Source organism: Telmatherina bonti (assembly GCF_933228915.1).
Source record: "Telmatherina bonti genome assembly, chromosome: 2".
NCBI lineage: Eukaryota > Metazoa > Chordata > Actinopteri > Atheriniformes > Telmatherinidae > Telmatherina > Telmatherina bonti.
This window is the reverse complement of record NC_136620.1, coordinates 37,109,508-37,131,679: the sequence shown is the minus strand read 5'-3', so window position 1 is coordinate 37,131,679 and position 22,172 is coordinate 37,109,508. Positions and strand designations below refer to the sequence as shown.

The 22,172-nt window shown below is 44.0% G+C and overlaps 1 protein-coding gene across 3 annotated transcripts in view; it reads left to right on the top strand.

Moving 5' to 3' along the window:
* Positions 1–21,975, top strand: part of osbpl5 (oxysterol binding protein-like 5) — a 54,776-nt gene extending 32,801 nt beyond the window's left edge. For all 3 annotated transcript variants that reach the window (XM_079247810.1, XM_079247808.1, XM_079247809.1), the window contains 14 exons: positions 4,406–4,619; positions 4,727–4,911; positions 4,996–5,077; positions 7,982–8,080; positions 8,236–8,332; positions 8,490–8,588; positions 10,361–10,458; positions 10,623–10,712; positions 11,977–12,113; positions 12,366–12,545; positions 12,675–12,804; positions 16,672–16,786; positions 17,576–17,678; positions 20,277–21,975. In XM_079247810.1, the coding sequence (XP_079103936.1) occupies positions 4,406–4,619; positions 4,727–4,911; positions 4,996–5,077; positions 7,982–8,080; positions 8,236–8,332; positions 8,490–8,588; positions 10,361–10,458; positions 10,623–10,712; positions 11,977–12,113; positions 12,366–12,545; positions 12,675–12,804; positions 16,672–16,786; positions 17,576–17,678; positions 20,277–20,412 (1,765 nt within the window). In that variant the 3' untranslated portion in view covers positions 20,413–21,975. The remainder of the gene's footprint in view (positions 1–4,405; positions 4,620–4,726; positions 4,912–4,995; positions 5,078–7,981; positions 8,081–8,235; positions 8,333–8,489; positions 8,589–10,360; positions 10,459–10,622; positions 10,713–11,976; positions 12,114–12,365; positions 12,546–12,674; positions 12,805–16,671; positions 16,787–17,575; positions 17,679–20,276) is intronic.
* Positions 21,976–22,172: the final 197 nt, after the last annotated feature.

Here is a 22,172-nt window from a genome sequence, read left to right as displayed (position 1 = left end):
CTCGAGGACCATAGGTGCCTACCCCTGTTTCAGAATATTGTCGTCACTTTTAAGATGGACAAGTGCAAACCACATGCTTGTATCAAATAACCTTCCTACCTTTCATGCTGTGTCGATTAAGGGACTGTAATGGGTATGACTGAGCCAAAATTAGATGACACGAGGTATTTCTCCTGTTTTTGAAAGCACTGGCATGAATGTCCGTCTTTATGGATGTTTTTATAATTATGTGTTTCTTTTAAATTACTAAAAAGGACCAATTTGTCTGGAATAAAGATTGATGATGAAGATGTAAAAAATTATGTTCTGAAAGCAGTAACTCACTTGGAGAGGAGTTTAAGTGAGATGGAAAATTACTGAGAAAATGCTATGGGGTGTGTGTGTGTGTGTGTGTGTGTGTGTGCTGTAGTTTGCCAGTCTAATGATTAAGTGCAGTTTATTAGGGCAGAATCATGGTTGGATAACATTTGCACTCATATGAATGGGCTTGTGTGCATATGTTCAGTTATTCTGCAGGCGTGTGGCTGCTGTTTATGTCCTATATTAGACATTCCTCTGCTCCTCTCACCTCCCCCTCCTCATACCTTCTTCATGGCTAAACCCTCCCTCTGGCCATCCTGTCTTGTTCCTCTCCCAGCCAATCTTGGCACGTAGTTCAATCACATGACTGACAGGGGAGCAGGAAGATGGAGCACAGTGTGAGCAGAACACCACCCAGAAAGAGACGGTAGCAACGAAGCCATTGCAAGCTCTCATATCCACACAAACACACCTTGACACACAGGCAGAAATTTCTGCATGCTCATTCAGGAAGTAGGCATCTCGGTGTCACGTTAACAAGCTGCACTCTTTTGTCAGTAGATGAAAAACATTTGCACACGCGGCAGAGGAGACCAGATAAGAATAGACGGAACGTGCTTTTGGATTTGCTGATAACAGCATTTGTGGTGTCTGGATTCCAGAGGAGGAGTTTTTCCAGTCGATCTTTACGGTAAGGTAAACCGCCTCTGTTCCAGGGTGTGTTTGGATCAACGGACAGCGTCGCAGGGCAGTTGATAATTCAGGAAGTTTGTTGGAAGGTGGTTGAGCAGGTTTGGGAAGTCCTCAGAGATTTTGAAATGTAAGCTCTTGTTTTTGAGGATTGAGCTGTTTTCTTGTTTTCTTTAACTAGAGTTACCTCATCGATGAACGTGGTTATGAACATGTGACTCGCAACAGCTGTTGTGCACTATTTGTCTGTAATTGACAGGATCCAAAGTAAGAAGAATTTCTGACTGATATGTTGCCGAAGAGAACGAACACCTTTGTTTCTTACAGCATTTGTTTTGTATGCTTGTGTTTTCAGTGCTCAGATGCTGACTGTCTGACTTTTAAAATTATTCTGGGATGTTCCTCTTAAACCCCCACAACATCCTCACCTTCCATATGTCTTTACCCTTTTCATGATCACTTCTTTCTGTTTTGTTTTTAATGTTTCTAATGTTTCTAATTTCTCCATAATGCTCTGGTTAAAGCCAGGTCTGAGGTCTGGGGTTGATTTGCTCTTATGAGAACATTTCTGTGCACTTTTATTGAGTAGTACAGATTTTAGGTACCTCAGCATCGGAACAGTTTTGTCCAGCTGAACATCAGATGTTTAAAAATAAATTTTTACCATTACATTTTTTTTAATTGAATTTTCAATTAGAAACACTGCTGGAACAAATAAACACAAAGCTTTGCAGGGCTGGTACAAGGTTGCTGACATGTGCAACAGTATAAAATAACGAGCCTCAGGAGCAGAATAATTCTTTTTATTATTTTACCGCGTAGGTTCCATTGAGCTTACAAAATCTCTTTTTAAAGGGAGCCTTGGCCAAGACAGCAGTCGTCCAAATTCCATAGCAGGCAGTGACTATTTAAGCAAACGACATATGGTATAAAATATAAACATATGGTATAAAATATAAATCTAAGACGGCAGAAGAAGAGGAAAAACATAGTAAACTGAGATTTGCAGTTTTATGTCTGTAAGCTGTTCCAGGCTACCGGAGCCGAGAGTTTAAAAGCCTTTTTACCAAGTTCAGTGTGAGCTTTGGCGGCTGTCAGTAAAAGAAGCTCATTAAAATGCACTGACAAAAGTTACTCGAATTTAATGAAATCACAAAGGTAAGAGGGGGGGAAGGCCAAGAATGGGTTTATATGGAGAGTACAGTGGTGAGGGAGAGCTTTGCACCCCGTCACGATCCTTAAGGCACCATGGTACACTGTCCAGAGAGTGTAAAGACTGAACATAAGCATGCATGCCGCAAGTCTCCTTAGTTTGTCAAAGGAAAGAAAATAGCTTTGACTAAGTGCTTTTTCTCTTGCAGGACAGGAAAATCAGGATTTAGTTTTCAAATAAAACCTCAGCTTAAGTTGCTAGCAAGGTTTTCTGTATGTTGACCATTCATCAGTTAAAATATCTCAATATTAATGGTGTTGAGCAACAAACCAGATATGAGCAGCCTGCAAGGTTTTAATGTTGGTTGAATTGAAAAGTTGTCTTTCTAGCCTTATAAAAACAAATCCAGCTTTAGTTTTTCATTTCAAAGCGAGCAGTCGTGACGGTATATCAAAATAGCACTGTGAGTATGAAACAGCTTGAACAAGGGTGGCACCGCAACCGTAAACCACAGCAGCATTTGGATAGAGATGAAATTGTATAGTTGACATGTTTTAACCCAGAAATGAATAGAAAGTAAAAGTGGACCCAATACAGAACCTTGCAGAACCCCTGAATCAACATATGAAACTCCGCAAAGGCTACCATTGCACTTAACACACCAGGCTTCACATTAAGATCCTAATTACGATGAAGATGAGTGAAAATGTGGTCCACAGTAGTAAAATGCCCTTCAGTCCATAAGAAATATAATTAATGAAATTTAACGCTATCCAAAGCTGGTCCAAGGGCGGTCCAATTGGCTCTCCCCATCCTCCCCGTCTCCCCTGCAGTCCATGAGTCTGTGCAGCAGAGATCCATAAGACACGATCTCCCCCAGGGCATCTGTCCATTGTTTTATGTTTGGGGGCAGAATTGATTTCAGTGTCTTAAAATAATCCTGGTTGCTGGAACTCGGGGATCCTCAGTCCTCAAGACCAGTGTCCTCAAGGCTGTCCGAGTGTCCCTGCTACAACACACCTGATTCAAATCTATGTGCAGACACGTGCAGAGCTGGTCTGAGTCTGAGTCAGGTGTGTTTATAGGAGGAAAAACCTGCAGGACATGACCTCCAGGGCCAGGATTAAGGATCTCGGCTGTAACTACACCAAATATAATAACTCTGTTTTTTATTTTGATTCATTCAGAATTGTGGCTCTGTCCCTGAACAAGCATACAGCCGCAGTCAGAGGGATCGCTGTGCCTGGCTAGTTATTCAAGAAATCTGCTACTTTAACTCAGAATGGATTCATAAATTGACGTTCGCACGTACACTGCACAAAGGCTCCGACTTGTAATTTACATTTCCAGAACGTTTTGTCAGTTTCATCCTACGTGATCTCACCGAGGTTTGTTGGTATCTGTGTAGGATGTAAACATCCCTCTCACCTCTCTAACACACTGCCACAATCTGCTGAGATGCGCAGCAACTTCTCATGTCCTGTGTCTGCTCCCAGGTCTTTTAATAGCTCTGGGTTCATTCTGCTAATTTATAAACACGGGAGGTCGGGCAGGAAGTCTAAGATCAGGTTTTCTGAGCAAATCTGGATTCTGGATTTCCGTTTCTGATTTTTTTAAATATTTCCAAGTGTTGTTTTCCCTTTAAGTTTCACATGGTAAATATACCACTTGACTGTCGCTGCTTCCAGTATACTGGTGGTTCTTCCCAATACAAAAGCTGGGATTAAACCACAGAGGAGTACTTCTGTGAATGATTTGGTGTTGTTTATATTTGCTGTAACTATGTTTGTGAATTTAAGCCTATTCACCTCAGCAGACAGGTTGCATTCTGCTTGATATTTCTCTTTGCCTAAATCCGTCTCTGTTTGGCCTTCATCAAGTTAGAGTTGAGATCACAAGCCGGTAACTTAATTAGGATCTTATTGTTATTTTAAAATAGCGATTTATCAGGTTGAATCTGAGAACATGCAATCAAGGTGAATACTGGATAATCACCTCTTTACTCCCCAACTGGACATACTTCTATAGCTAAATGTGATTGATGGTGATTAGATAGTCTGAGCCACTTCTGCTATTATTATATAACCCAGAAATCAATTAAAATTAGTTCCTATACAGCTGCTAATCCCAATACCAGTAAAACACAAGTAGTTATAAAATGAAATCATGTGATTTCAAACAGCTTTTATCGATTTTATTCAGTGGTTGGAAATTGTGCAGAAATAAAGTTTCCCTTTGTGTTTATTTTTCTGTTTTTATTAGGTTGAATGACGCAGCTCTGCTTGGCAATCACCACATGGAGCCTGACGGCTTCTCAGACAAATCCGAGCGCGAGACTCATGATGAATGGGACACCACAGCCAATGAAAATGGTGGAAGGCTGACAGAGGAGAGTGACGTGGAACAGTCAGACGAGATGTCCCCCGGGCCACAAGCTACAGCCTATGTGGAGCAGGGCACAGAGGAGATGGCTGAGGTAAAGAGGTTCTGCGTTGACCTGGTTTTCATTTCCTGTCTTTGGAAAGGTTTGTTTTGTTTTGTTAAGGTCTCTCAATGTGCCTCTGTCTGTGTTTGCTCCTTAAGGCTGGGGAGGCGTCGCAGGTGGAGACTGTATCCGAGGAAAACAAGGGCCTCATCTGGAGCCTGCTGAAGCAGCTGCGGCCGGGTATGGACCTGTCAAAGGTGGTGCTGCCGACCTTCATCCTGGAGCCACGATCCTTCTTGGACAAGCTGTCTGACTACTATTACCACGCTGACCTGCTCTCACAGTGAGTGTTGCTACTTCGCAGAGAGGAAATACACATTTGTCCTCATGGAGAATGTTTTTTATTCCTTCTGCTTCCTCACCACAGAGCTGCACTACAGGAGAGCGCATATGGTCGAATCAAGCAGGTTCTGAGATGGTATTTGTCTGGCTTCTACAAGAAGCCCAAGGTAAGAAATGCTCCTCCTCTGTGTAGCTGTTGGCAGTACCATAACACAGCATTACATTTTGCATTTATCATCAAGCTTTGTGAAGCTGTTGCACAGTATTCACCATTCTTTAACTGGATTGGAAATGGCATAATGCATCGCCTGACCCAAAGGAATAAAAGAAATCACATATTGCCCGTTTTCAGACACATACACAGTAACTCTGGCTACAGTGTGCATTTCAGATTGCAGAGTTTTCATAAGCATGATGTCACCATGTTCATTTCCACCCAAAGCTGATAGTTTACCACAGATGTCTTGTGATAGACAGACAGCTGCATAAAGTCTTCACCAAGGACAACAAACCGATATTCCTGCTCTTCTGTTCCTTCTTCCATCAGGCTCTAAGGTGCTGTGGATAGTTGGGATGTGAACCTAACAACAACTCAAGATTCAATTCGATTACCATTTTTGGAGTGATCATTTGATTCAGAATCAGTTCACAATTTCTATTCTACAGTCATTTAGCAGCCGCTTTTATCCAAAGCGACTTACATATGAGTGTTAAGAACACAAAGGTGCTTTTGTTTTTTTCTTTTTTGTTGTTTACTCCCTTCCCACCCCATAATATCATCTATGTTATAATACAAAGAATTAATACAGATTTAAACAGATTTTTGATTCAGAATCATGACCCTTAAGTAACAAAAGGTCCCAAGTTACTTAATTGTTCTGTAAGCTAGAAGGAACTGAGAAATTATTCAGGCCGATTTGATTTAACCTGCAACATGTACAAAATATTTTATGCTCGTCATTTTTCTTAATTTTAATTAGGAAAAAAACAACATAGTAGCCAGACCATCATTCTGCTGCTATAATGCACAAGAAGACAAATAAAAAGATCAATAAAAACAATAAAAATGACAAAAAATGTTATATTATATTTATGTATTTGAAAAAAAAAAAATAGATTTGTTTTTAACAAAAATATCTATTTTAAAATCGTGAAACAAAAAATTTCAATTTTCAATCTTTTTTCAATTGAATTCTCCACCCCTAGTGGAAAGCATTTAATATTTTTTTAGGTTCTGGTCACTGTTACCATTGATTTATTTGATTTATTACTTTTTATCTAAAAATGCCAAATTTCTCTTCCTCTTGTTTTTATTACTGAAGACCTGCAGTTTGTTCCCGTGACCTGATCTGTTGTTATTATGCTGCTGTTTGTTGTTGAACTTTGGGAATGCTAAACTAAATGGCCCAGCAAGAATAAATAAAGTTGTTAGAATTAAATTCTAATCTTTTGCACATCCGAGAGATTCTCTACCATCAGCGGTCTGCGGCGTTTAGCCGTGTTTCAATAGTTTAACTTAATGAATCCTGGTGTTGTTATTTTAAATAAGCCAAGGATGAAAACAAACCTTTAACCTGGTCATCAAGGCCTCATGTGCCAACTGAAGCAACCCCAGATTATTTTCTTCCTTAACGCCAGGTTTACTGTAATACAAGTCTTTGATTTAGTGGGAGATTTTCAAGTAAAAGCAGAACATTTATGTTTTTGGTTCGACTGCAAAGTAGACCTGTCACAATAAGCAATAAGTTAATTAATCGCACAATAAGAAAAATCCATGCAATAAGTTTGCCAGATGCAATAATTTTCATCTGTCCTTTTTTCTGCTGCATTTATTTTAAGATAATATCAACTAAACACGGCAATACAACAAGTTTCCATTTGCACTTAAGACCTTAACAAACAGGCTAGCTCCATCTTCCCGACAGTCCACAATCACTGGGGTGTTTAACCAGCAGATTAACTACCAACAGGACAGTACAACATGGTGTGCACTCAGACGGTGTAGTTTGTGAATGCTGCCCTTTAATATTGTCAAAAAGGTGACGTTTTCAAAAATGTTCCTAACATTTCACAATCAGTATGAATCGCCAGGATGAACATACATGTTACAAACGGCAGTTCCACAACTTTACAATGACATGAAAAATGACATTTTAGCATTCCACCTCTGGTCAAGTCCAAACATGTCCCTTTATATGAGCTGACCATAGACTATGTAACTATGTTACTTAGTCTTTAGTTCCAGATCACCACGTTGCCAAAACCCCAGGAGAAATCCTGATCTGTTTCAGCAGACTGGTGACAGGATGAACATAAACTAGTCTGCACATCCAGCTAAATGTTCTTTAGAAATTAAAGTATGTTGATCTTTGAATTGGTGTACTCGCATTATTATGGCATTATTGTTACTTTAGTGGAAAATGGTCTCAAAATGAAAACAATAATCGCTTAGCACGATATTATCGTCTATCGCAATCATTTCTGAGACAATTAATCGCATGGAGAAATTTGTTATCGTGACAGGCCTACTGCAAAGCCTTTCGTCCAGGTCTGCATCCACCTTCCTGTTTTTCAGTCCCAACTGGCTGCAACTGGCTGTTTTTATTACACTGGAAGTTTTTCTGGCTGTTCTCATTTTTTGTTGTTGCGTCAGCCTCACCACGATGCAGCATGACATCCAGCAACAATTTATTTGTTGGTTGCTCAACACATGGCGCTGGCCCGACTCTGTTTCTGCTGTAAAAATGTCAGAAGACACTTTCCACTTGTTTCCACTTATTAGTGATTTATTTCCTGGCGGCGGCAGCCCAGCAGAGCGCCCCACATGAGCCAGCAGAAAAGGCTTATAAATCAGTTCAGACTTGCTCAGCGCTTTTTGTGCTGACTGCCGTTCACATAGATGCACTGATAGACTTATCATGGATCACTGTTTTATTATTTAATAGTGAAAAGATTAAAGAAAAAAAGACACATAGACTTTTTCCACAATTCCAAAAAAATAAACCTAAATGTGTTTTTGTCAGATGATGTTGGAGTTCCTGCTTAAGCTTGTGTTTGTTTCCGTTTTCCAGGGTCTGAAAAAGCCTTACAACCCAATCTTAGGGGAGACATTTCGCTGCTGCTGGCTTCATCCTCAAACTGACAGCTGCACGTTCTACATAGCTGAGCAGGTTAAAACATGTTTAAAGCTAAAAGGCATACAGCTGCATGACACTTGTGTGAAATAGTTTACACAGCTGAGTGTAAGTGGCAGATTATAAGGTATCTGATGACCCTTTTCTCACCCCGAAACTTGATGTTTGCCTCTCTTTCTACTGTCTGCCAGGTGTCCCACCACCCACCCATCTCTGCCTTTTACATCTGCAATAGAAAGGATGGCTTTTCTATTAGTGGAAGCATCTTGGCCAAATCCAAGTTCTATGGTACACAATGTATTTCAGAATGTAACCTGTTTAACAAAAATAAGAAAAAGAACAAGAAGATGTGTGCCATTACCTGAAGGCATCATCTATACTTTGACTGCTCTGCTGTACTTTTAAGGTTTTAAGATGGATCATGTTCTTCTGTGTCCTCTTTCAGGTAATTCTCTGTCAGCTATTCTGGATGGCAGAGCTAGACTCCTGTTCCTGAGCAGGGATGAGGAGTATGTCATCACCATGCCCTACGCTCACTGCAAAGGTAAAAAAAAAAAAAAAGCTTGTTTTTTTTCCATCTTTACAAAAGAATTCCAGCATATCCAGGAAATCTTATTATGGAGATCTACTATCCTGCAACTTTTAGATGCAACTGTTCTCCAACACACCTGAACCAAATCTATGAATCAATCAGAATTTTATTCATATAGCACTTTTCATACAAAAACAAGTGCAAAGGGCTTTACATAATGAAATAAACAGCAAATATCAACAATTAAACAAAATTAACAACAAGCCTTCCCATGCCAAAAAAATATGACTCGAAATCATGCTCCGCCCCCTCCGAAAACATCCAATCATTTTCTGTTGCACATTCACACAGGTGTTGCACAGAAATCAGTCAGTATGGAGAGTCTTACTGCCAGGTCTGCAGAGCTGAATGACATGCATATGAGGGAATCCAGATGTGTGGAGAAAGGTTGCACCTAAAAGGTGCAGGGTCGTAGATCTCGAGGACTTTAGCACCTCTGGTGTATTTCATAAAAGTAATCAACCAGACTGAAGATTAGGAGATCAGTATCCAAGCAGAGGTCAAAATGTCCTGCAGGAAGAAGCCGATCTCCACAGAGTCTGTAAACTAAAAGTTTTTAATAAAATGCACATCATGCTGTAAACTGTGTGAACGGAACGGTTTTTTAATGGGCATATAGAAAGTTTTAGTATACAGATGGGTGTGATGTGCAGCTTTTACAAGTGAGTTCAGTCTGCAGCTCTGTGTTTACCCAGGTGACTCCCTGACTGTGTGCAAGCAGCAGTACTGGTGCACCAGTGCAGCCAGTAAAGAAGTTAATGTACAAATAAAAAAAGAAAAGTCTAATCTGACAAACGTTGTGTTGGCAGCATCATCTACACCTGTGAGCTGTAATCTGTATCTGAGCTACTGGGGATAAAATGTGACTTCGCTCTGCTCTGAACCTGAACTTGTCATGTACCCCCCTGTAAGACTGAGTCAAGTTTCTGTTTATTTTGTTTATTTTGGGACATTGTACGTGACCATTTTCCCCAGATGTCGTTTCCTCGCAGCAGTGTCAAGGCAGATATTAGGGGTGGGAAAATTGAATAGGAAAATCGAAAATTGGGATTTTTTTGCTTCACAATTTTAAAATCGATTTTTTTTTTGTTAAAAATTTTTTTTTTCTTCAAACAAATAAAAATAATCCAGTATAAAAATTTTTGTCATTTTTATTGTTTTTATTGATCTTTTTACTTGTCTTCTGGGGCGTTAAAGCAGCAGAATGATGATATATTACGAGCAAAAAAAAAAAAGTTTTATATGTTTATTTTGTTTTTAAATCTACAAAAATCAGCAATATCAAAGCATTGTGAGAATCGCAATTTAAATCGAATCGGCACCCAAAAAATCTGAATCGAATCGAATCGGGACAAAAGTGTATCATCACAGCCCTAGCAGATATAGAGCCAGAATACTGAAGTTATTTGTTTTTATCTTGGCATAAATGGTCATGGGAAGGGTTGGGTTGTGTGCTTGTGTAGGTAATATGCGTGTGTGTACGCTTTAAGTGTGAAACTGTTTTTTTATTTTTATGTTGTAAAGCACTTTGATATGTTTTTGTATGAAAAGTGCTCTACAAATAAAGTTTGATTTGATTTGATCTAGCAGTTTACTTTAACTCATGATGTATTACAGCAGCTGTACTGGAACACAGGAAGGGTCTGATCCACGCGTGGTCTTTAACAGGGATTATTTAAAGTTCAATCTGCTGCTGATCAGATGTTGTGATTTGTCTCCTGTAGGTATTTTGTACGGCACGATGACACTCGAGCTGGGAGGGAAAGTTTCCATCGAGTGCGAGAAAACAAAATGTTTTGCAGAGCTTGAGTTCAAACTGAAGGTATGTTTTTTTTTTTCGTTTTTTTTTTAAGAAGTTAAAAGTTGACATTAAATGTTAAATGATCCGATTAGTTAGTCCAGTATTTCTTGCCCTGCAGTAGTAATTGTCTCATGTTGCATAGCTGTTTTAGTAAAGGTGTTACAGTTGTACTGTCTTCACTGCAGCCTTTCCTTGGAGGTGCGGGCTCCGTAAATCAGATAAGTGGGAAGATCTTTGTGGGAGAGGAGCTGCTGGCCACCGTAGATGGACACTGGGTAAGAGCTGTTGGACCGCTGTCGCGCTCCTCTTTGCCACTTTTTCTCCACTGTTTAGTTTTCAGTAGTTAAACACAGAATGGAACATTTCAGGTGTAGAAGCAGTAGAAACTTGTGACGAAACTCCTGTCAGAGAGCTGGTTCTAGTGCTGGTTCAGGACCAGACTAAGCACTAGAACCAGCTCTCGACTGAGCTGGTTTCCTGGACAAAATAGGAGCGTTGAGACGTGGACAGACATCTTCACACCAGCAAAGAAATGGACTCCAAGAACAAGCAGAATTGGACAAAGGAGGAGACTTGGTGTTTCCGGGTTTTATGGATCTGAGAGTGCAGCTCAGCCTAACCGGGGCAAACTGGACAAAGCTCCAGTAGGAGATGCTGCTGCTGCTGGCTACGAACGGAGTGTTGGGCAGCCAGGCAACAAAAACAGATTTCAGGGACCAGAAAAGGGAGCTGGGATGCAGCAGGAACGGGCGACCAAAAAGAATTCCACTTTTCAAGATCCTGAATCCTCTTGGTGTCCGGCTGGCGAACCAAACAGCTGACGTCCTAAACGCCACCACTAGATGATGTAAAGACACGAGTCTGGCCTGGCTCTTTCGGTCCATACCAGAACCGTTTTTTTTTAAGCACCAGCACTGAAGCAGCACCAGTTTTTGGTGGAAAGGAGCTGAAACGGTACCGGAGTCTTGGGGGAGAAAAGGAAGTGTTGAAAATACGGCTGTGACGATACCTTTAGTCCCGATTCGATTCCGATTTTTTTGGGTGCCGATTCGATTTAAATTGCGATTCTCACAATTCTTCGATATTACTGATTTTTGTAGATTAAAACAAAATAAATCTATAAAACTTTTTTTTTTTTTTTGCTCATCATTTTTCTTGATTCCAATTAGGAAAAAACAACACAGTAGCCAGATCGTCATTCTGCCGCTATAATGCCCAAGAAGACAAGTGAAAACATCAATAAAGACAATAAAAATGACAAAAATTTTGTTTTAATTTTATTTGTTTGAAAAAAAAACCTTTTTTTTTTTAACAAAAAATCTATTTCAAAATTGTGATGCAAAAAAAATCCCGATTTTTGATTTCTCAATTAGATTTTCCCACCCCTTGTTGAAAATGTCATTAAACAGGGAATGTCTTGGAAAAATGTAGAAAGTTCTTCCAGACAAGTTGCAAAGGTCGAGTTTGACAAATTTAACCAACGTAAAACTTCAGACGTGTCATTGTGGAGATTAATTTGGTTGGCTTTATGGTTACCAGGACAACGAGGTTTTCATTCACGAGAAGCGTTCCAACCAGCAGGAGACTCTGTGGAACCCAAGCTCAGACATTCGCAGCAGACGTCTCAAGAGACAAGTGGTCCAGTTAGACCAGCAGGGGGAGTTCGAGTCTGAAAGGTAAACCGTCATTTCGTGTAACATTAATGTTGGATTTCATTAAGTTAGCTTCGTGAGCTGACGTGGGCGGAGCTAGCTCTGCAACTTTTTTATGGGACTTAAATTAGACATTATTCATGTTATAAATATTTTACTTATTGTTTGTCTTTGTTGTAAAACGGCTCTTAAACTTTGTGCTTCCTGTAACAACAGCAGCAGCTGACATCTGACTCGCCTGATCCGATAACTTCTCATTTAATTTCTTCCCAACAGGCTGTGGCAGCATGTGACCAGTGCCATCCTGGATCGGGACCAACTGCGGGCCACCCAGGAGAAGTTTGTACTGGAGGAAGCTCAGCGGAGAGAGGCCAGAGAGCGGGGAGACAAACCCTGGATCCCACAACTCTTCCAGCTGGACCCCGACACCTCCGACTGGACCTACAGGCACATGGAGTATGAACACACTCACGCCAAGCAGCGAATACACAGATCAGGCTCCCAGTGTCGGCTGTTAGTTAAATGGGACAAACATGGCGCCAGAATGAGGCGAACTTTAATAAAACTGCATCTTTTTGTCCGTAGCTCTCGGCCGTGGGACCCTGAACTCTGCCTGGTCCAGATTGAGAAGGACGGCGTGATTCAGACACACGAGAAAAGTCAGAGACAACACAATGGGCTTCCATACAGCCACAGCTGGGCCAGTCAACACAAGGTGAAACCAGCGCTACCCGCTTCTTTTCCACAGCTTCTTCACTGCGTTCGTCCAATTCAGGGGCGCAGAAAGCTGGAGTTCATCTCAGCGATTAGCAGGCAGGAGGGAGGGTCCGTCCTGGACAGGTCGCTAGTCGCATCGCAGCGATTAGCAGGCAGGAGGGAGGGTCCGCCCTGGACAGGTCGCTAGTCGCATCGCAGCAATTAGCAGGCAGGAGGGAGGGTCCGTCCTGGACAGGTCGCTAGTCGCATCGCAGCGATTAGCAGGCAGGAGGGAGGATCCGTCCTGGTCAGGTCGCTAGTCGCATCGCAGCAATTAGCAGGCAGGAGGGAGGGTCCGTCCTGGACAGGTCGCTAGTCGCATCGCAGCGATTAGCAGGCAGGAGGGAGGGTCCGCCCTGGACAGGTCGCTAGTCGCATCGCAGCAATTAGCAGGCAGGAGGGAGGGTCCGTCCTGGACAGGTCGCTAGTCGCATCGCAGCGATTAGCAGGCAGGAGGGAGGATCCGTCCTGGACAGGTCGCTAGTCGCATCGCAGCGATTAGCAGGCAGGAGGGAGGGTCCGCCCTGGACAGGTCGCTAGTCGCATCGCAGCAATTAGCAGGCAGGAGGGAGGGTCCGTCCTGGACAGGTCGCTAGTCGCATCGCAGCGATTAGCAGGCAGGAGGGAGGGTCCGTCCTGGACAGGTCGCTAGTCGCATCGCAGCGATTAGCAGGCAGGAGGGAGGGTCCGTTCTGGACAGGTCGCTAGTCGCATCGCAGCGATTAGCAGGCAGGAGGGAGGGTCCGTCCTGGACAGGTCGCTAGTCACATCGCAGCGATTAGCAGGCAGGAGGGAGGGTCCGTTCTGGACAGGTCGCTAGTCGCATCGCAGCGATTAGCAGGCAGGAGGGAGGGTCCGTTCTGGACAGGTCGCTAGTCGCATCGCAGCGATTAGCAGGCAGGAGGGAGGGTCCGTCCTGGACAGGTCGCTAGTCGCATCGCAGCGATTAGCAGGCAGGAGGGAGGGTCCGTCCTGGACAGGTCGCTAGTCGCATCGCAGCGATTAGCAGGCAGGAGGGAGGGTCCGTTCTGGACAGGTCGCTAGTCGCATCGCAGCGATTAGCAGGCAGGAGGGAGGGTCCGTTCTGGACAGGTCGCTAGTCGCATCGCAGCGATTAGCAGGCAGGAGGGAGGGTCCGTTCTGGACAGGTCGCTAGTCGCATCGCAGCGATTAGCAGGCAGGAGGGAGGGTCCGTTCTGTACAGGTCGCTAGTCGCATCGCAGCGATTAGCAGGCAGGAGGGAGGGTCCGTCCTGGACAGGTCGCTAGTCGCATCGCAGCGATTAGCAGGCAGGAGGGAGGGTCCGTTCTGGACAGGTCGCTAGTCGCATCGCAGCGATTAGCAGGCAGGAGGGAGGGTCCGTTCTGGACAGGTCGCTAGTCGCATCGCAGCGATTAGCAGGCAGGAGGGAGGGTCCGTTCTGGACAGGTAGCTAGTCACATCGCAGCGATTAGCAGGCAGGAGGGAGGACAGGTCGCTAGTCGCATCGCAGCGATTAGCAGGCAGGAGGGAGGGTCCGCCCTGGACAGGTCGCTAGTCGCATCGCAGCGATTAGCAGGCAGGAGGGAGGACAGGTCGCTAGTCGCATCTCAGCGATTAGCAGGCAGGAGGGAGGACAGGTCGCTAGTCGCATCGCAGCGATTAGCAGGCAGGAGGGAGGACAGGTCGCTAGTCGCATCTCAGCGATTAGCAGGCAGGAGGGAGGACAGGTCGCTAGTCGCATCTCAGCGATTAGCAGGCAGGAGGGAGGACAGGTCGCTAGTCGCATCTCAGCGATTAGCAGGCAGGAGGGAGGACAGGTCGCTAGTCGCATCTCAGCGATTAGCAGGCAGGAGGGAGGACAGGTCGCTAGTCGCATCTCAGCGATTAGCAGGCAGGAGGGAGGACAGGTCGCTAGTCGCATCTCAGCGATTAGCAGGCAGGAGGGAGGACAGGTCGCTAGTCGCATCTCAGCGATTAGCAGGCAGGAGGGAGGACAGGTCGCTAGTCGCATCGCAGCGATTAGCAGGCAGGAGGGAGGACAGGTCGCTAGTCGCATCTCAGCGATTAGCAGGCAGGAGGGAGGACAGGTCGCTAGTCGCATCGCAGCGATTAGCAGGCAGGAGGGAGGACAGGTCGCTAGTCGCATCTCAGCGATTAGCAGGCAGGAGGGAGGACAGGTCGCTAGTCGTATCTCAGCGATTAGCAGGCAGGAGGGAGGACAGGTCGCTAGTCGCATCTCAGCGATTAGCAGGCAGGAGGGAGGACAGGTCGCTAGTCGCATCGCAGCGGTTAGCAGGCAGGAGGGAGGACAGGTCGCTAGTCGCATCTCAGCGATTAGCAGGCAGGAGGGAGGACAGGTCGCTAGTCGCATCGCAGCGATTAGCAGGCAGGAGGGAGGACAGGTCGCTAGTCGCATCGCAGCGATTAGCAGGCAGGAGGGAGGACAGGTCGCTAGTCGCATCGTAGGGCTTTTCAGACACTTTCTCATCAGTCTGCACACACTCCTGACACACACGCAAAGCAAACGACAAGATTTTGTAGAATCTTGTGAGCAAATGTTGAAATGATGAGAAATTTCCCAGTTTTAGGAATTCAGGGCTTCCCTGGAATCCTTTGGACTGATTCAGCAGAAACGTGGTTTAGTTTTGTCGGACGGGAAGCATCTGTTGAAACCAGACAGTCCAGGTTCTGGACGGTTTTCTCATCATGGCTTCTGCATGTTGTTGATAGTTTGATCTGGACTCGTCTCTGTCCTTTTCGCAGAATAGCCTCCCTGGAGGATGACGGCAGCATCATGCCGGGGTGTGAGGTTGTGTCCAGCTCAGTGTGTGTTTCAAGATTTTCCTTTTCATGCTCTGAACTTCATTCAGGTTCTCTGCAAGTTCTAAGCACTCTCCTTTGCTTTAATGTGTCTTCTCTGAGGAAGAAAAGCCAAGGATCTCCTCTGTAGGCTTGTTGCTGATCTTTCTGTTTGAGGCCTTTTGGTTCTTTCTCCGTTTCATTTGGAGCTAGATTTAGAAAGTCCTTCCAAACTTTGCAATATCACGTTCTCATCACGGACTCTGGAAAAGGGGCAGAAGCCACTCTGAGAAGCCATGAGATCTCCACGATGGGCTAAACAGTGGAATTTGCTCATATGGGGCTGAAAACTGTTTTTCCTTCTAAACTGAGAGTTTCCCACAGTGTTTGAGTCAAATAAACAAGAAAAGAAGGCGAGAGTCAAAGTCTGTGTGAATATATTTCTCCAGCGACGGCTGACAGAACAGAAACACCAAAGTTATCCAAGAATTTAGAAACGCTACCCTCTATCGTCCCTAGAAAACATGAGACCACCTCGGTTTATGTTGAGGCGTCAGCAATGTGTACCGAGCTGCAGCTGGATGCTGACCTGAAGATGATCCTGGGGGAAATATATTAAGATTATTAGATCTTTATTTTTCTTATTGACCTGATGAAACATGATTTGGTTTTCACTCCCATCAATGATCAGACCTTACATGAGAGTCGGTCCTCGAGGGCTGCTGTCCTGCAGGCTTATGTATCCCTGCTCCAACACACCTGACTTCCATTAAATGGATCCAACAGCTAATGGAAGTCCTGCACAGTGACGGATTAGTTTGAATCAGGTATGTTGGAGCAGGAATACATGGAAAACCTGCAAGAACAGTAAATAAAATGTTTATTTTGAACAAATGAAGTAAAAATCTGCATTGTTTTGTCATTGAGAAGCACGATGAGTCCTTTTCCGTTCCTGTTGTGATGCTCGGACATCCAGATGTCACCTTTATCCAGCTGTTAGGATTTGGTTTCATGTTGTTTAACAAACCTCTCTGCCTCCTCCCAGGCGGGGGTGAACGGGAAGCACCGGAAGGCCAGCAGCCAGCCGTCCAGCTGCAGCCAGAACACGGAAAGCAGCAGCACCACGCCAGAACCCACACACGAGTCATCCGACAATGAAGGTGAGCTGGACTCTCATTTCCAGTCCAGACCATAAGTTGCCATGAAGGAGGTGTCTCGTCTTCATGCCGCTTATCCGAGGTCGGGTCGCGGGGGCAGCAGCCTAAGCAGGGAACCCCAGACTTACCTCTCCTCAGCCACATTTTCCAACTCTGCCGGGGGGATCCCGAGGTGTTCCCAGGCCAGCCGAGAGATATAATCCCTCCAGCGTGTCCTGGGTCTTCCCCGGGGTCTCCTCCCAGAGGGAACTGCCTGGAACACCTCTCCAGCGAGGTCCAGGAGGCATCCTGACCAGATGCCCGAGCCACCTCAACTGGTTCCTCTCGATGCGAAGGAGCAGCGGCTCTACTCTGAGCCCCTCCCGGATGACCGAGCTCCTCACCCTATCTCTAAGGGTGAGCCCGGCCACCCTGCGGAGGAAACCCATTTCAGCCGCCTGTATACGAGATCTGGTTCTTTCGGTCACGACCCACAGCTCATGACCAGAGGTGAGGGTAGGAACGTAGATCGACTGGTAAATCAAGAGCTTTGCCTTCGGGCTAAGCTCGCCATGAAGAAAGGTGCTTTTTATATATTTTCATGTTTTACGGCAGAAGATGGGGCAGTAAGACGGAGAAATGCTCAAGCTTGACCATCAGCTTTACAGAGCTGATGATGATCAGTCCATTTGCTCTGCTAGCAAAGCTGATATAAAAACAATGAACGGAATGAAAACTCTATCTGGTGTTGCAACAACGCACGTCAGTGTGTAAACCTGGAACGTGTTTTTCTCTTCTGTGTTTCGTGTCCAGGCTTTTCAAATCAGTGCTCTCGCTGCAGTAAAGAGATGAAGGACATCGCCCTGATCGAGGCCTCCATCTCGTCCATACAGAAGACGCAGCAAGACATTCAGAGGTGAGACGGACACGTTTACGCCAATAAAACCCGCTGATGACTAAATAGTCTGTGTTTTAAAGTGTCTAAACTGCAGTGATGATAATGAGGGTTTGCCTTTCTTCCCAAATAGACGATAGTGACAGAAGCCCAATAAGAAAATAGTGAAACTGTTTTTATGTCAGAACAACATTCAGTCATGAATCAATTTTAGACATTGTTGCGTCGTTATTTGGCTCTAAACGTCCTCGTGTTTTCCTCTTTCCACCCGATGTGGGTTTGCTGTGTTAAGTCTACGGTTTCTGTCCTTCAGGACGTGGCATTGTTTCACACCTGGGGGTGGAGTTTATCATCTAACCTGCTTTCAGAGCGACTGCTGATCATTTCCACACCTCCTTTATTTAAATGGCATCTGTAAGGGGCGTGCCATCGTTGGCACCTGACCAAAGTGCGTTTCATGCACAAGGCAACACAAAGAGCTTTATGTTATATAAAAACTGTGTGTGTGTGTGTGTGTGTGTGTGTGTGTGTGTGTGTGTGTGTGTGTGTGTGTGTGTGTGTGTGTGTGTGTGTGTGTGTGTGTGTGTTGTCCAGCATTTAAGCAGAATGATGGTCTGGATTCTGTGTTCTGCTGAGCAAATTTACTTTGCCAAAGGGAGCTTTACTGCTATAATCATCCCCTTGATTTTCTGGATTCTTATTTTATTTCTCTATTTATTTTGCATAATTGTTTGTAAATCCAGAGTTTTTACTGCTGGACCGGAGAGGATAGGAGAGAGACAGAAGGGGAAAGAAGAGATAGCAGCTCAAAAAGAAAGAAAGAAAGACATACATACACATGTACACACATACGCATTTGACTATATAAACACATGTACATACATATACACAAACAAGCCAACCTCAGATTCCTTTTTCCCTGCGGAGGACTAAGGTACCAACTGTCAGGAGCACCAGAAACTAACAAGTTAAATATAACTGAGAAACACGGAAAGAAAACTAGAATAAACCTGCAGACGACTCGGTGACTGTGTCATGTGCAGAACATACAGAGTGGAATGTGTTCAGAGAAGAGTGGTCATGCCAAGGTGACCCCGCCCACACTAAGGTGAGAGGGAGGCCAGGAAGGTATAAACTATGAGGGTGCCGATTCGATTTAAATTGCGATTCTCACAATTCTTCGATATTACTGATTTTTGTAGATTAAAAGCAAAACAAATGTATAAAACTTTTTTTGTTTTTGCTTGTCATTTTTCTTGATTTCATTTGGGAAAAACAACACAGTAGCAAGATCATCATTCTGCTGCTATAATGCCCAAAATGACAAGTAAAAAGATCAATAAAAACAATAAAAATGACCAAAATTTTGTGATGAATTTCATTTATTTATTTGGGGGGGGGGGGGGGAAATCGATTTTTTTGTTAAAAAAAATCGATTTTAAAATTGTGAAGCAAAAAAATCCAGATTTTCGATTTTTCGATCCGATTTTCCCTCCCCTATAAACTATTTATACATATTAAAAAGTTTTTAAACTAACCAACGCAGCAGATGTACGTTTCCTGTATTCGCCCAGTTTGTATAAACATGAACTCCCATCTCTCTTACTGTCACTTAACTGAAAGTAGAAATAATAAAAATCTGACTTGATGCTGCTGTGAGGAAATGATATTCTGGGGATCCAGTCACACCAGTAGCCAGCTTGCTAGTGTCCACAGAGGACACCACCACAGGAGTCCCACAGGTCAGGGCAGCCCGGGGTCAATACGATTACTAATGCTAATGCTAATATTATGCTACGATTCTATTATTAAACCTTTTATTAGGATTTTCCTGCATCTTTTTTTTTCTCTTTTTTTACATGGAGATGTGTTCGCAGTGGTAACCAGCAGCTTTTCTCTTCCTCTAACCTGAACTGGAACGGAGCTGCTTTCACATTTGTAAAAACTACTATTATATTTTATTTTTTAACAACTTCCGTATGGAGTCAGTCTCGTCCAGACGTTGTCTGTTCTCATGTCCATAATCAATATGTTTCCAGACGCCAGTCTTCAAACCCGATCTGTAAATCTCAGCTTCAGTAACCGCTGTGAGGCAAGCTGCCGCTGTTTGGCGCCCGGCTACTTTAGCAAACAGACGTCACATCTTAATGTTCCTGCATCATTTTCCAGCTGTGTATCGGTCATGTAATTATCATAAAAAATATCTATATTTTTTACATTAATGAATCATAACTGAATTGGGAGGTGTTGCATCGCGATGAAGTGAGTAAATGGTGAAGTAAATTGTTGTTTCCCAACTCTATTTACAATAGATGATGCTTTGAACACTTGATTTCTGGTCCTAAGACGTGGATTATGCGTGATGTGACTGTAAGACTGGCTTTTCTGTGGTTTTCATCTTCTGAGGTGTCATTGTGAGACAGTCAGGAACAAACCAGACCTGCATCGTGCAGCGAATCACAGCGGCACGCTGCTTCTTGCAGGCCGAAACCCACCGCAGACCGTCTGGTAGAGACGCTGCGACGGCTGCTGCACAAACTCTGGAAATAATCCAGAAACTAACCACGTGAATCGTAGCCTCAGTTGTTCTTATTAAAGCCGTCTTCCCTCTTTCTGCAGGAACCTGGTGGCTCTGGGTCGGCAGCTGTCTCATCAGAGGGCGACAGACGACAGCGTGTCACTAACAGGCCGTCACTGTCTCATCCTCTGCATCCTGCTCCTCTCCCAGCTCCTCCTCAACTACGTCTTCACCTGAGCCAGCTTCCCGGGGGAGGGGTCTCCCTCCAGCACTGATCTGCCAATTAAAGCCTCTTAAAAAAGCACAGACTCTACTCAGCAGAGAGGGAAGGAGACCTCAGATCAGTCTTTGGAGGAGAGCTTTGTCCCCTGGTGCTTTCTATAAGTGGAGGAGGAAGGACTTTATAGCAATAAACACAGCCACCGCCACCGCCTGTCAGTCATCTACAGAGAGGAATGGCACCCCCTAGTGTAGCCAGACTGAAACAGCACCGGCACCCACGCACTTTGGACCGGAGAGGAGAGACGGGAAAAGGCACGGCTGAAAAGATGTACAACGGAGATGTAGAATGATTTTTGCTAAGAGAAATGACAGAGAGGATGTTTCATCATTCCCTAGTGTCTTTTTTTTTTTTTCTTTTATATCGCCCTGCAATACTGTTCATCTGTGAGTGTGCTTGTGTGTGTGTGTGTGTGTGTGTGTGTGTGTGTGTGTGTGTGTGTGTTTGTGTTTGTATTTACAGTAAGCCTTACGGGCGCACGCAGATCATGACTTGGACTTCTCCTGCTCCCACTTCCACTATCGATTTTGGGCCTTAATGCTAAAGCCAAAAAAAAAAAGAAGAAAAAAAATACAAGATATACAAATGAAGAGATCTTCAGTGCAATTGTGTGTTTTATATCGATGTACGCTCAAATACACTCTGTGTCGTCTTTTAATGATGATGATTTTACCAAAACAGTATTTATTAACCGAAAGGACAAAGAGTACTTGTTTACAGGGAGCGCTGCGTGTGTTTGCGACACATCAGGATGAAGGATAAAGGCAGGGCGGAGAGCCAGACGGAGTGTCTTTGCATTTGTGTGCCTGTAGTGCTGAAACTGAAGGGATAATAGAAAAGCACTGCTTTGGTTTAGACCACGACACTAGTGTGTACAATCAGTCACATAAGCATGCGGCTGCAGGGAGCGAGGGAAGGACACAAAAAACAAACACACAAACAAAACATGAGCCTAAGGGAAGAGATTTATTTGTGCATCTTGGTCTACACCTTGTTCAAGTGACTGTCTTAGATGTAAACACTTAGTAAAAAAAAAAAAAAAAAAGTTTTTTCTTCAAATGAATTTGTATATATTTGTCTGTTTGAACAAGAGATTTCAGAATGTATTTATTATGTGATTCACCTCAACTTTCCTGCTCGAAATCAACACTGAACACAGACGTTTGCTGTGGGGTCGTCACATTGTGTGCGTGTCTTCGTGGAGCACATGTGTGTGAGAAAGCCATTTTGATTGTGCTAAAAACAAGCAGATCTGTTGTGATTTTACTGTTTTTTTAGCCCCTGAATTAAAGCTTGATTGTTGGCACTGATCAGCCAACAGGAGCAAATCGGAAAGCAGCACAAGACGGACAACAGAGCGACTACTTTTGGTGGTTTTTTTTTTTGTTTTTTTTTTACACTTTGTTTCTTCTTTTCATTGTTATCCTGTTTTCTACTTTGCTGCCATGTTGTGGGAATTCTACATGTCAGAGTTTTTTGTCATATGGAAGAAAATACGACATGATGCCTAATGTTTTCATTCATACCAGACTGTAGCACTACAGTAAAACAGTTTAACCCTGCTACCGCTTTCAATCTTTGTTTCCAAACTATTGTAAGTTCACATGAACACCCATGCATTCATTTCTTATATGGCTTCAGTAAAGCTGGAGGCAATCCCAGCGGCTACCAGGCGAGGTCTTGGACAGGTCGCCAGTCCATCGCAGGGCAACACGGT